The sequence below is a fragment of the Dendrobates tinctorius genome, unplaced genomic scaffold, assembly GCF_039654945.1.
Source record: "Dendrobates tinctorius isolate UK_male_01 unplaced genomic scaffold, ASM3965494v1 ptg000095l, whole genome shotgun sequence".
Taxonomy (NCBI): Eukaryota; Metazoa; Chordata; class Amphibia; order Anura; family Dendrobatidae; genus Dendrobates; species Dendrobates tinctorius.
Genome location: NW_027361763.1, coordinates 19041386 through 19054140, shown reverse-complemented (window position 1 = coordinate 19054140; position 12755 = coordinate 19041386). Strand labels below are relative to the sequence as shown.

General features: G+C 44.1%; 1 protein-coding gene across 1 annotated transcript in view; it reads right to left on the bottom strand.

Annotated features, from left to right (window-relative positions):
• Positions 1 to 1595: 1595 nt before the first annotated feature.
• LOC141098778 (5-hydroxytryptamine receptor 7) overlaps positions 1596 to 12755 on the bottom strand; it is a 113274-nt gene continuing 102114 nt past the window's right edge. Inside the window, exon 3 of the mRNA XM_073586769.1 lies at positions 1596 to 5164. Coding sequence (XP_073442870.1) covers positions 4393 to 5164 — 772 coding nt within the window. The 3' untranslated portion in view covers positions 1596 to 4392. The remainder of the gene's footprint in view (positions 5165 to 12755) is intronic.

Below are 12755 nucleotides of genomic sequence, written 5' to 3'. Positions count from 1 at the left end.
GAAATCTTGGAAGGTAAATGACATTTGGACATATAAAGGGGGTTGTCTGGCGAAAGCAAGTTGTCACCTATCCACAGGAAAAGTAATAGCTTATTGATTTATGGAGGGTGGACCACAGGGACTTGCAACGATCCGCAGAACGGGGCATTTTTATCTCTGTTGAGAATCAATGGAGTCTTATCAACTTCTGCCATGAAGTTAGGTCATGACAAGCAAAAGCCAAAACATGGCACCCCAAAAAAAGAAAGTTAGAGCATGACCACCAAGAGCCAAGACATGACATCCATGGAAAAAGTAATTTAGAGCATGACTAAGAACCAAGACATGATACCCGTCCATCACCCAAGGAATAAGGAATTTAGAGCATGACCACCAAGAACTACTACATGACATCCAAAGGAAAGGGAATTTAGAACATGACCACCTAAAGCCAAAATATGACACTCAAGGAAAAGGAGAATTAGAGCATGACTACCAAAAACCAAGACAAGACATCCATGGAAAAAGTAACTTAGAGCATGACCAAGAACCAAGACATGAAACTCAATAAATAAGGAATTTAAAGCATGACCACCAAGAACCAAGACAGGGAATCTAAAGAGAAAGGAAATTAGAGAATAACTACCAAGAGCCAAAATATGACATGCAAGGAAAACTGTAATTAGAGCATGACTACCAAAAACCAAGACATGACATCCATGGAAAAAGTAATTTAGAGCATGACCAAGAACCAAGACATCGTGTGAAATATATTGTGGCACTACTGCAGGGTGCACAAGTAGGTTACCCAAACCAAAGAGCAATAATGAAAATAACTTGGCACTCAACTTATAGCGTTTATGCCAAGTTATTTTCAAGAACCAAGACATGACACCCAAGGAATAAGGAATTTAGAGCATGACCAAGAACCAAGACGGAATCCAAAGAGAAAGGAAATTAGAGCATGACCACCAAGAGCCAAAATATGACACTCAAGGAAAAGAGGAATTAGAGCATGACTACCAAAAAACCAAGACATGACATCCATGGAAAAAGTAATTTAGAGCATGACCACCAAGAACCATTACATGGCACCAAAAGGAAATGGAATTTAGAACATGACCACCAATAGCAAAAATATGACACTCAAGGAAAAGGAGATTATTAGACCATGACTGCCAAGAACCAAGACATGACATCTATGGAAAAAGTAATTTAGAGCATGACCAAGAACCAAGACATGACATTTATGGAAAAAGGAGTTTAGAGCATGACCACCAAGAACCAAGACAGGGAACCCAAAGAAAAAGGAATTTAGAGTATGACCACCAAGAGCCATGAAATGGCACCCAAATACAGAGGTTTAATCATTTTAACAAAAGTATAATTTACAGGAATACAGAATTGTCTATTCTTAGAGGAGCAGGACCATTAAATGGATGGAAACAATATCAGAAAGCATGATAATGTTAGTGATTAGCCAAAGAGAAGATGAAACTTTCGGAGAAAAAAAAATCCCTTTTGATGTTGTGATTAGGAGTCAAATGAGCAAATGAGGTTATCATTTAACAGTTATTTTTCTGTCGATGGTCCAATAACACATACACGTATCAATGTTCTGATAGAACAGGAGTGGGCAAAGCCATTTTATTGAGTTCATACGGACAAACAGATGGCCTGATGTATTGAGTGCTACTGAGCGGAGGCAAAACACATTATCAGCTATACCAGTTCACCTTCACGATTATATGTTACTGGTGATTGTGTCATTTCTTCACGACGGACGTCAATGTATCATAAATGATGATATTCAACCAAGGACGTTATTGACTATTTACATTTTTTTTTTATCACAACAGAGCCATACAAGTGTACAACGCAACAAGCTCGTTCTTCACATTTCCTTTATGACGAGCACACAAGTATCGGTGTCTATACATGCCGAGCACTTGTAATAAATAGTAATGGTCACAATTTGGTGATGATTGTCTCTAAAAAGAAGTGTAGAAGTCGCGTGAACATTCCGATCATGTAAACTTTTGTAGTTAAAAGCTGGAGAAAACGCACATTCAGTAATGGTCACGGCATGTTACATCTGTTTCATTTACAAGAATATCTTATGTCCATTCAAGTTGAGCAGTAATTCAGGGGGAGAAACCACAGATAAAAGTTTTACTTTCAAGGGGAACCTCTGAAATGATCCCACCTATGTAAAGGTGACTTGGTGGTGCTGACTCTTGGTGAAGCCCTCTAACTACTCCAGCTCTGCTGTAAAGGTGGCTTGCTCGTCATGACTCTTAAGAAAACCCTACAACCACTCTGAACCTACTTTAGAGATGACTTTGTGGCTATGACTCTACAGAAACCTCCATCTTGTGGTGGAGTCATCTACTGTAAAGATATCTTGCTGATGCTGTCCATTGGGGAACCCCTACAATCACTCCATATCTGCTGTAAGTCCGGATCTCCACATTACGGCAGCTGTATTTTGACAAGACCCCATCCACATGCTGATGGAAAGTAAGACTACATACAGAATCATATTGCCATTGGCCACCAAAGTTAATGAGGTGAAGGTGACATGCTGGAGCAGTCTCCTGAGGAACCCCAACAACCAACCCATTTCAGATAAAAATCTTGGTGCCTACACACGCTACAGCCATGCTCCAACTACTGGCACATGGCTGCAAAATGCTGAAAGTAAAATGAGGTATTACCTTCTAAATTGTGCCAGCCTCACCCCATAACTACTTTTAATGGGTATTACCACACCTCTGTCCTGGGAAACCTCTGCAACCACCAGATCCCAACTGTAGGCACTGCAACAGCTGCATTTGGTTGAGAAGACAATCGTGTGAAGTGACCAATGTCCACAATATTTGCGATTAAAACAAAATTTTACCTTTTAAATTGTGCAACCTATTGGCCACGGAAGGCAAGAGAAATTTTGGCCATATGTGGCTGCTGCATTATGGAAGCCAAGCTTAAAGTTAACGTTCCAGTACTATCTCTTGGGGGCTAATGTAAACATGACACCTAGGAAACCCTAAAACCACCCAATCCTTAATGTAATGATTCCTTGCTGGTGCTGTCTTTTGGTGTACCACAGCAACCACCTCATCCACATATCGCTGAAACAATCCTGTGCAATTTTGTAAAATAAATGCAGGTTTGGTTTCAAGCATGTGCTACTGCGAGAGCAGATCTGTCCTTATGGTGACATGCAGGTTGTAAGTCCCGAGGAGACCCCTACAACCACCTTGATTCAAATGTAAACATAAGATGTCACCTTGGAAACACCTAAAACCAACCTCCATTCCTCCACTAAAGGGTGCTCTCTTATGGGCAACCGTTACAACCATCCACACCTGCTGTGAGACTGGACTTCCTCACTATGGTGGCTGCATATGGCAGACACAACATCCTCATATTTTAGAGAAAACAAGGTGTTGCCTTCAAATCTGTTGGACTATTGGCTTCCAAAGGTAGGAGTGTTTGTCAGAAAGCAGCTGCTACAATGTGGGAGTGCAGACTAAAGTTGATCAAGTACCCCTTCAACCACCCTATCCTTAGAATAAAGGTGACCTCCTGGTGCTGTCTTCTGGGGAACCTCATCTGCCACCTCATCCCTACTGTACATCTGGGCTTCCATTCCGCGGCAACCACATATGGCTGCAACAATCCTGCACAATTTTCTAAAATGGAGTTATTATCATTAAAACAAAGCCTTTATTGGCCACCAAGTGCAGGTATGGTTTCAGCTACGTGAAACTGCTAAAGAGTGCATATTGGGCCTTAAGGTGACATGCAGGTACTATGTCCTGAGGAGCCCCCTACAACCACCTTGTTCCCAATGTAAACATAAGATGTCACCTGGGAAACACCTAAAACCAACCTCCATTCCTCCATTAAAGGGTGCTCTCTTATGGGGACCCATTACAACCATCCATCCTTGCTGTGAGACTGGGCTTCCACATTATGGCAGCTCCGTTTGGCTTGAACCACATCATCATGCCTTGGAAAATAGCCACACACTTCTTAGAGCAAGCAAGGTGTTGCCTTCAAAATTGTGGGACTATTGACTTCTGAAGGCAGGAGTGGATACTTATGCTGACTTGCTGTCTCCTCGGGAACCTCTTCAACCACCCTATCCTTACTTTAAAGGTATCCCAAAACCAGGTCATGTAGAGTCCCTAGAAATCCTGGTTAGCAAACAATACTTTGAAAAACCCAACAGGTAGTTACAACGTTTTGATAACCGTGGTAATAAATATGTTGAAAATAAAAAAGAATTAAAAGACAAATCACCATAAAGCACTGTCTCTTGGGATAGGCACTAAATAGCGTGTCTTTCAAAGTTATGGTCAAGTCAAGATGTCCAAGGTCCATAGGGTGAAAACTATTAGGAACATGTTACAAGATGCCCTCATGCCTTTCTGTAACTTTTAGCGCTTCATGCATGCTGGCAGCTGACAGCCTCCTGTTGATATTGGTATACTTGCACCTCAACAAGTTCCAAAAAGTAGTCCTTAAATCCCTGTTGAAAAAGGCATAGATCAATGGGTTTATGAGGGAGTTGGTATAGCCCAACCACAGAAGTGTCCTCTCCAGTCTGACGGGCATGCAGCTACATCTAATGCCACAAATGAAAGGCCGGGCAGTAGACAACAAGAAGAATGGAAGCCAACAAAAGGTGAAGGCTCCTACAATGATCCCAAGAGTCCTGGCTGCTTTTTGCTCTCGTTTGAAGATTGAGATGTTCTTTCTGTCTTGACGTATGAGCTTGGACAAGGTAGCAAACTCTTCGACTGCTTTGTTCTTTTTGGAACTTTTTTTAGGCGCAATTTTATCTTCTAAGCAATAAATTCCCTCTTGCTCGATAAGTCTCGGGATGTTGACGAATTTGTGCTTCTCGGCACTGATCTTAGCGGCTACAAAGATTCTCTGATACATGATGAGCATGACGGTCATGGGGATGTAGAAGGCAACTGCAGTAGAATAGACGGTATACCCAAAGTCTTGACTTATGAGACACAGCCTCTCCACAGTGACATTTTGTGCCCATCCAAAGAGCGGTGGGAGAGTGATGGAGGCAGAAAGGAGCCAAACTATAAACACCATCTTTGCCATAAGTTTGCCATTCTGTCGTGCTGGATAGGTCAGTGGACGTGTTATCCCAAGGTACCTGAAAAAAAAAACAAAATAAGGTTTAGAATGCTTAAACATCAAAATAGCTCTCAAAAAGGGATTGCCTCAAAACAGCGCCATCTTTGTCCTTGGGCTATGTTTGGTATTGCGATTTACCCATATTCAAGTGAAAGGGGCTGGACTACTATGTCAGATACAAGATTCTTTCTTTTTAAAATTACATTACATGCAAAAATCACAAATAATTTAAATAAAAAAACAGCAATTCCTCTCTTAATCGCCTCATTTTTATTGATCTTATTTTGACTCATATTACAAATAAAACAGAAACATATAAAGAAACCTTCTCTGTAAGTCTCTGAAGATCAGGCACATCCCCCCGGCCTCTATTTCCTTACTGCCCTGTGTATGACTGTAAGTCAACTGACTGCAGCAGGAGCCTCTCCCCAAAAGATAAGCAAGCCCCACCCTCTTAACAGAAGTGAGGGACTTTTAAAGACACATATATCTCTGGAAAAGACCACAGCCTGACAGTGATATGAACTCCATTATTAGGTCACATTTATAAGAACAGATTCCACTGATACATTCAATTAACTTAGATGGCCTTATGCCACTATCATGGACACAGAAGTCACCATGGACACTCCAACAACCATAAATCCTACAGATAACCCACGGAGTGAAAGCCCAAAAATAGAAGGTATAAAATTGAAAATTTTTTTTATCATAAGGCTGACATATAATAAACAGACTCAAACAAAAAGGCACATACAGAGCTCATGCATGTTCTAACAGAGAGGGTTAGCTCGCATACCTTTACAAAAAATTGCACCTAACAAAATATCCGTGTAACATGTGTTACAAAAAAAGTGCAGAGTGCAAGTAAAGTGCAATAGATATGAAGGGGGCCCTTAGTGTATGAAAGGTATATAAAACACAAGTGTGTATAGGGTATAAAAGGATCACTTATCAGGGAATGCTCCTCTTACCCATCAATAGCTGCCAGTGTGTGTCCAATTGCAGCCCCGACGCACGTTTCGCATGGGCATCCTCAAGTGGCTGTGTAACACATGTTACATGGATATTTTGCTAGGTGCAATTTATTGTAAAGATATGCGAGCTAACCCTCTCTGTTAGAACAGTGTTTGTTGTCCTTCATGCATGAGCTCTGTATGTGCCTTTTTGTTTGAGTCTGTTTATTACATATATGTCAGCCTTTTGGTACTAAAATATTTTCAATTTTATACCTTCTATTTTTGGACTGTCACCAGGTCAAACATGACCAGTTTTTGCTCTTATTTTATTCCCGCTGTTCCCTTGAGTATTCACATTTTTTTCTTGATTTTTTTGCATTTTATTTACTGCTAATTTTTATGCTCTTTACCTTGGGGGTGGTGCTCTTAAGATCCTCTGGGGCATGTCTTTAGGCTACTCTGTGAGCCACGCCCCTTAGTAAAAGCCATAAAATCATCACTAAATAAAAAGGCTCATATCGCCGCAGCCATATGACGGATTTCTTAAAAACAAAAACGTAATACTCAAGGGAGAAGAGGGGAATGAAATAAGAACAAAAACTGGAAGCTTTTGACCTGGTGACAAGTCCTCTTTAATAGAGATGAGCGACTTTGCTTTTTTTCTGGTCGAGTCAGGTTTCATGAAACCCGACTTTCGCAGAAGTCGGGTCGAACGAAATCGGCCGATTATCGTGAAAAGTCGGAGGCCGACTGAAACACGAAACCCAATGCAAGTCAATGGGGAAGCAAAGTCGGCAGTGAGAGGAGGCCAGGAAACACACCTACAGTGCCCATTTGAATGCCAAAAACATCAAATCTTATTACTGAAGCTTTTCAACCTTAATTTACTTCATAATACTAGTTACGCACTGAAAAATGGGGGTTATTTATCTAAAGTTGTGGGGGGGGGAGGGCTGGCTCCAGGTTTTCATGTGCCCTGGGCCAAAGAGCGCCCCTTTAACACATACCACAACTCATGATGCTCCGATACCGCAGAGAAATAGCGGCATAGTACAATGAAAAATACTTCACTTTTTACATCTCATGACTGATATCCATTTTAATAGCTCCAAAAACGGACAGTATATTACTCCATATAGTATTATGGCCACCGCATAGTGCGCTATACAGAGTAATGAGGCCCATATATTTCTCCATACAGAATCATTGGTCCCATATAATGTTTGAAACAGTATATGATGAGCTCCACATAATGCTACAGTATATGTTGGTCCCCATGGATGAAGCTCCACTGTCTTATGGGCCCAAATAATGCTCCATATATAATGGGCCCCATTTCTAGTGCTCTAGTGTATAATGGGCCCTGTAAATGCTGCTCCAGTGTCTGATGTCCACCTTTGGAATGTTCCAGTGTATGGTGGGCCCCATCTATCATTCTCCAGAGTATAGTGCTCCCCAAAAATTGCTGTCCCAACATTGAAAACAATTAAATAAGTCTCCTCGCTAGGGAATCCCTGTACTAGTCTGGACTCCTCGTCGTCCCCATCTTCCATCTCTCTGCACTTGGCTGTTTAGGCAGAGGGCATACAGACGTGATGTCATTGCGCTCTCTGATCAGAATATCACTGTCAGGAAACGCGGAAGACATCATGGCGGTGGAGCAGGGAGAGGTAAGTATTTCAACTTTGCAAGTGCTGTGATCCTGAGTAAGCAGTGGGGCCCACTCGTTGGCGACGGCAGTGGCACAGGGCCCCTCTAATAGTATGGCGGTGTGTGGCGGTGTGTCAGACGGCGGGTGGGGGTGGGCCTGTGGGCCCTCCCACCCTCCCACCGGCAGAGACACTTTTGCGTACTATGAGGGGCCCTGTGCCAGTGCCGTCACCCATGAGTATGCCCCCCCACCTGCTCAAGGAACCTGCACTTTCATCTGCACCTTCCTCTTTGTCACCATGTAAGGTGGTATAGTATGGGGAAAGGGAGCCTGAGTTTCCTCTGGGTCAGATTCTGGCTGTGTAGAGTGTGAGGGGAATGTAGTGGTCTGGGTCAATGTACCAGCAGAATCATCTAGCAGTGGCTGGGCATCAGTGCACTTGTGTCGCCCCCAGGAGTACGGTCGCCACAGTGGCATTACCTTCCTCCCAGGTAGTGTGATGTCATGCTTGGGAGCAACGAAGGATCTCTCTAGCAGTTAAACCAACACACAACACATTTCCAGGCCAGCAGGGAGAGCTCTGAACCTGACTGCTGAGGAGCTGCTCTCTGTGGTCGGGAGGAGGTAAGTTAGGCCATTCTGTGCAGGGAAGTGTGTGGATGTGAGAAGGGGAGCTGGAGGATGAGCAGAGTTAAGGCTCACTCCTACCTGGAGCGCATGGTCCGGATTACGGTCTCCGAGTTTGTAGGAACACTGACGTTCCTGCAGCAGAAACCGGAGGAAGTAGCAACGACGTGTGGGAGCCAGAAGGAAAAGGCTACGGCTGCCAGCCATACGAGAAAGTTCCAAAAGAGAGTCAACAGGGGGAACTTCATTGAACTCAGCACTGCGAGTACCTCAGATAAGCGCTACAACCGAGGCCACACTACCTATCTGCAGAGAGAGAAATCCAAATTGGCTTCCAGGCTGACCAACTCCTTCTCCATCTGTACTCTGGGTCCTGGACGGCACTTACCAAGTACAGGTAAAGGAACTGCACGACTGTGTCTGTCATCTTTCTCCTGCGCCTGGCGCACGGCTCTGATACATCCTGCACTGCACACCATCTGCCAACTCTTTCATCTGCCCTGCGACTACAGCCCTACCTGTGCAGGTCTTCTACATCTTAGCTTCACCACAACATCTGTCCCACAGAAGCGACACTGCAGCGCTGGTCAATCTAATCAGAAACCACAGGTGGCGTCACGTATCATTCACCTATAAACGTAATTCACCCCTTTGCATGGACGCCCAGGGCCACGGAACGGGTCACTCACCACCACCGTGACACATCCCTGTGAGACACCGGCCCGGTATTGATTAACCCCACTGCCCTGCCTGGCCACCCACACTCCATGTCAGATTCACGATTTGACTTGATAACCCAGGCATGGTATGATAGAAAGAGCTACATGGACTAATGTGAAGTGTGGCCTGCTGCATCATTCACTTTTGGTGGGGGTGAAGGACACAAGGAAAGGGGTTCTTCCTGACCAGGAGTCAGCACTTGACCACTCAGTGCTTGCAATTTTTTAAACTTCAGAAGAAGAGGGCATATTTGCTGGAGTCTGTTTCGGCAATGTAAGCCCAAACCAGTTCCTCATGCTCCGGCTTTAAAAGCAGTTAACCTACTCCCAGAAAAGGTATCATTCCAGGCGCTCCAGAGCCAGACCATGACGCAGGCTCAACACCTCCTGCCTTAGCTGCTATTTTGCTATTGCCACTACCAGCAGATGCACCACCACCATCATCACCAGCTGGCCCCCCCACGCCCACGTCCGCGGCCTCTTCCACCAAACTTCAAAATTTTGCACAAAATAACATCAGATATATGGTACTGTATCAGAAGCGTACAGCTCTATTCAGTCAAAGGATAATTGTCAATCTCCATATATATTCCATCAGTCACACAGAGACGCTCACAGGTTCAGTATGGATTAGACAAGTTCGCACGGAGGCAAGTTCGTCGAATGTTTGTCGAACCCTATTGAAAACAATGGCAGGCAAACACAAACAGATACAAACACATAGAAAACAATTACAAAACACCTTAAAAGGTGTCCCAAAAATGCTCAGAAGACAAAAATTACATATGGAAAAGGGCAACTACATTTAGAAAAGAGGTGGAGGAGTAAAAGGAGGAGGTGGAGGAGACAGATATAGGCTTGTCATTCCCTTATGAAGTCAAGAAAGGCTGAAATAAAAATGTAAAATACCAACCAAAAAAAAAAATTCTGAAATCGAACACGATCATATACCGTCGGACTTCCCACCAATGAATTATGGCAACTGCCAATGGGGCGGCATTATTCCCATGAACCTCCAAACAGCGTCCATGAAGGCAAAGTGTTTGCTTTCCGGGGGCTGTATGATTGCAAAGCTGAACCTTAAAGGAATGTCCAAAAGGGCACCACCAGGAGTGGAGCCTGCGGCGTAATTGGACTCCACCCGGGAAACCACAACCATGCCACCTCAAGAAAAGATGCACATATTGAAAGCTTTGTCGCTTGTGTGTGTGGTGTGGTATGTCCGTTTGTAGTTGTGCTAGCGATTTGTCAGCTTTAATCCGTTAACGAACGAGACTCCGGCATGGCCCCACGGTATGCGTCAAGCTTACTAGAGGGATACGCGAGGCTCTGGCACTATCATGGTCTATCATGGCGTTACATGTCCAGGGCTGCATGCGCGCTACACTGAAAGGACCAGCTTTTGTCGCTTACAGGTGCTGATAACCTGCTGAACACCGTTAGTGATGGGGATCTGTGATTCCAATTATTCCCCGCGAACGATGATTTCCCAGTAAGTGCAGGTCAACCGCAATTTCTGAATTAGGCCTAACCGTCATTCCTGAAAAAATGCAAAAAAATTACGTGTCCAAACCACAGTTGCTGTAGCTTGCTTAACAGCTCGGCAGCCATTCTCAGGCCCAGTATGGATTCAACAACATTGTAGAAAGTTGATAAAGGGTACAGTTTCACCGGGTAACACGTATATATGTAGCATTGTTTACACATTAAAAACCTTTGTCTATATATCAGGAGGCAGGCTCAGACGGTCTCAAGCCCAGTATGGATTAGACGTGATTGGACAAAGGTGAGAAGGTACCGTATCACTGGATAACAGGTATGTATAGCATAGTTTACACATTAAAAACGTAGGTCTATATAACAGAAGGCAGGCTCAGACGGTCTCAGGCCCTGTATGGATTAGATGTGATTGGACAAAGGTGAGAAAGGGTACCGTATCACTGGATAACAGGTATGTATAGCATAGTTTACACATTAAAAACGTAGGCCTATATAACAGTAGGCAGGCTCAGACGGTCTCAGGCCCAGTATGGATTTGACCAGCTTGTACAAAGTTGAGAAAGGGTACATTATCACTGGATAGCAGGTATATATAGCATAGTTTAAATATTTAAAATCTCCATGTTCTCAGTATGGATTAGACAACAATCTAAAAAGTAGAAAAAAGGAAATGTATTTGAAGCGTACACCACTATACACTTTTGGTGGTATTTTTAAATCTTCATATATATTTCTGTCTCAGTAAGACAGTCCAGACTCTCCGCAATAGGAAATGAGATGCATACAATTACTGACATAAAGTCTAGTGATTGCAGAAATCTAGGAATTACTATATACGGGAAAAACTTCCGTCACAATTCTCAGAGGCGATGCTGACCCTCAATTAATTAGTGTGTGGAGACAGCGAAAACCTTTCTTTGTGAAGAAAGTGTTGCTGTATCGCAGTACCGTTGATCCCATCGCCATTACTCATATCCATATAATTTTGATCACAGGGAGAGATGTAAACATGGTGCTCCCTGCCTATCATGATCTGTCACGTAACTTTGGAGTGCAAAACACAGAAGTCACAGGCTGTAGGCGATTCAATTGGATTGGCATGAGAGGGCACATTTAAAAATGTGCGCTGGAATGTCACACGTCTGTGGGTAGGAAAACTGTGAAAGCTGATGAGAAACCACCACTGCATCTCATTGTGAGTCAACGTCCATAAGAAATGGAAGCCATTGATCATCTGAAGCTAGAGCCCGGCCAGCGGGACAGGGCATAGCTACGTCTTAACCATCATCTTCTATCAGTTCACCAAATTTGTAGTGGCAGTCCCAGTGAAGGATTTGACAGCCCAGACTACACAGCGCAGGAGCAGGGAGAGGTAAACATTGCAAATGCTGGGGCCCTGCCCAAGTAAGGGGGGCCCACTCGTGGGCGTCAGTACTGGCACTGGGCCCCTCATAGTACAGCAGTGTGTCTGACAGTGAGTGTGCACCCCCACCGTCAGAGACACTTGATTGCACTATGAGGGACCCTGTGCCAGTGCCCGCGCCCAAGAGTCGGCCCACCCACCTGTCCAGGGCAACGGCACTCGCACGGTTGCGTGTGCTAGGTGGTGACCCCGCCATGGGGGGAGGAGGCAGCCCAGTTAGGGAGGTTTATAAAATGGCATATGTTGATGTGGGACATTCAAATGCTGCTAATGGCAAAATTGGTCAAGTCCCAGGAAGAGGCAGACCAAAGAAAGCCATTTTTCTGTCAACCTATGTGTCATCAGGGTAAGGTGTGACAAAATCCTTGGAAACCCATGCATGGTTCATTTTAATGAAGGTTAGATCATCCACATTTTGGGTCGACAGACGGGTCCTTTTTTCTGTCAGGATTGATCCAGCAGCACTGAAGACTCTTTCCGATAGCACACTTGCAGCTGGGCATGTGAGCTCCTGTAAGTCATATTGTGCCAATTCAGGCCAGATGGCCAGATGTCCAGTTTAGCTGCCCAATAGTCAAATGGGAATGACCTGTGAGGGAGAACATCGATATGGGACGAGAAGTAGTTTGTAACCATAGTTGACAAGTGCTGTCTCCTGTCACTTTCAATTGATGCAGTATTACCAGTCGTGTGAGTGGGACTTGAAAAATCAGTCCACAACATGGTCATGA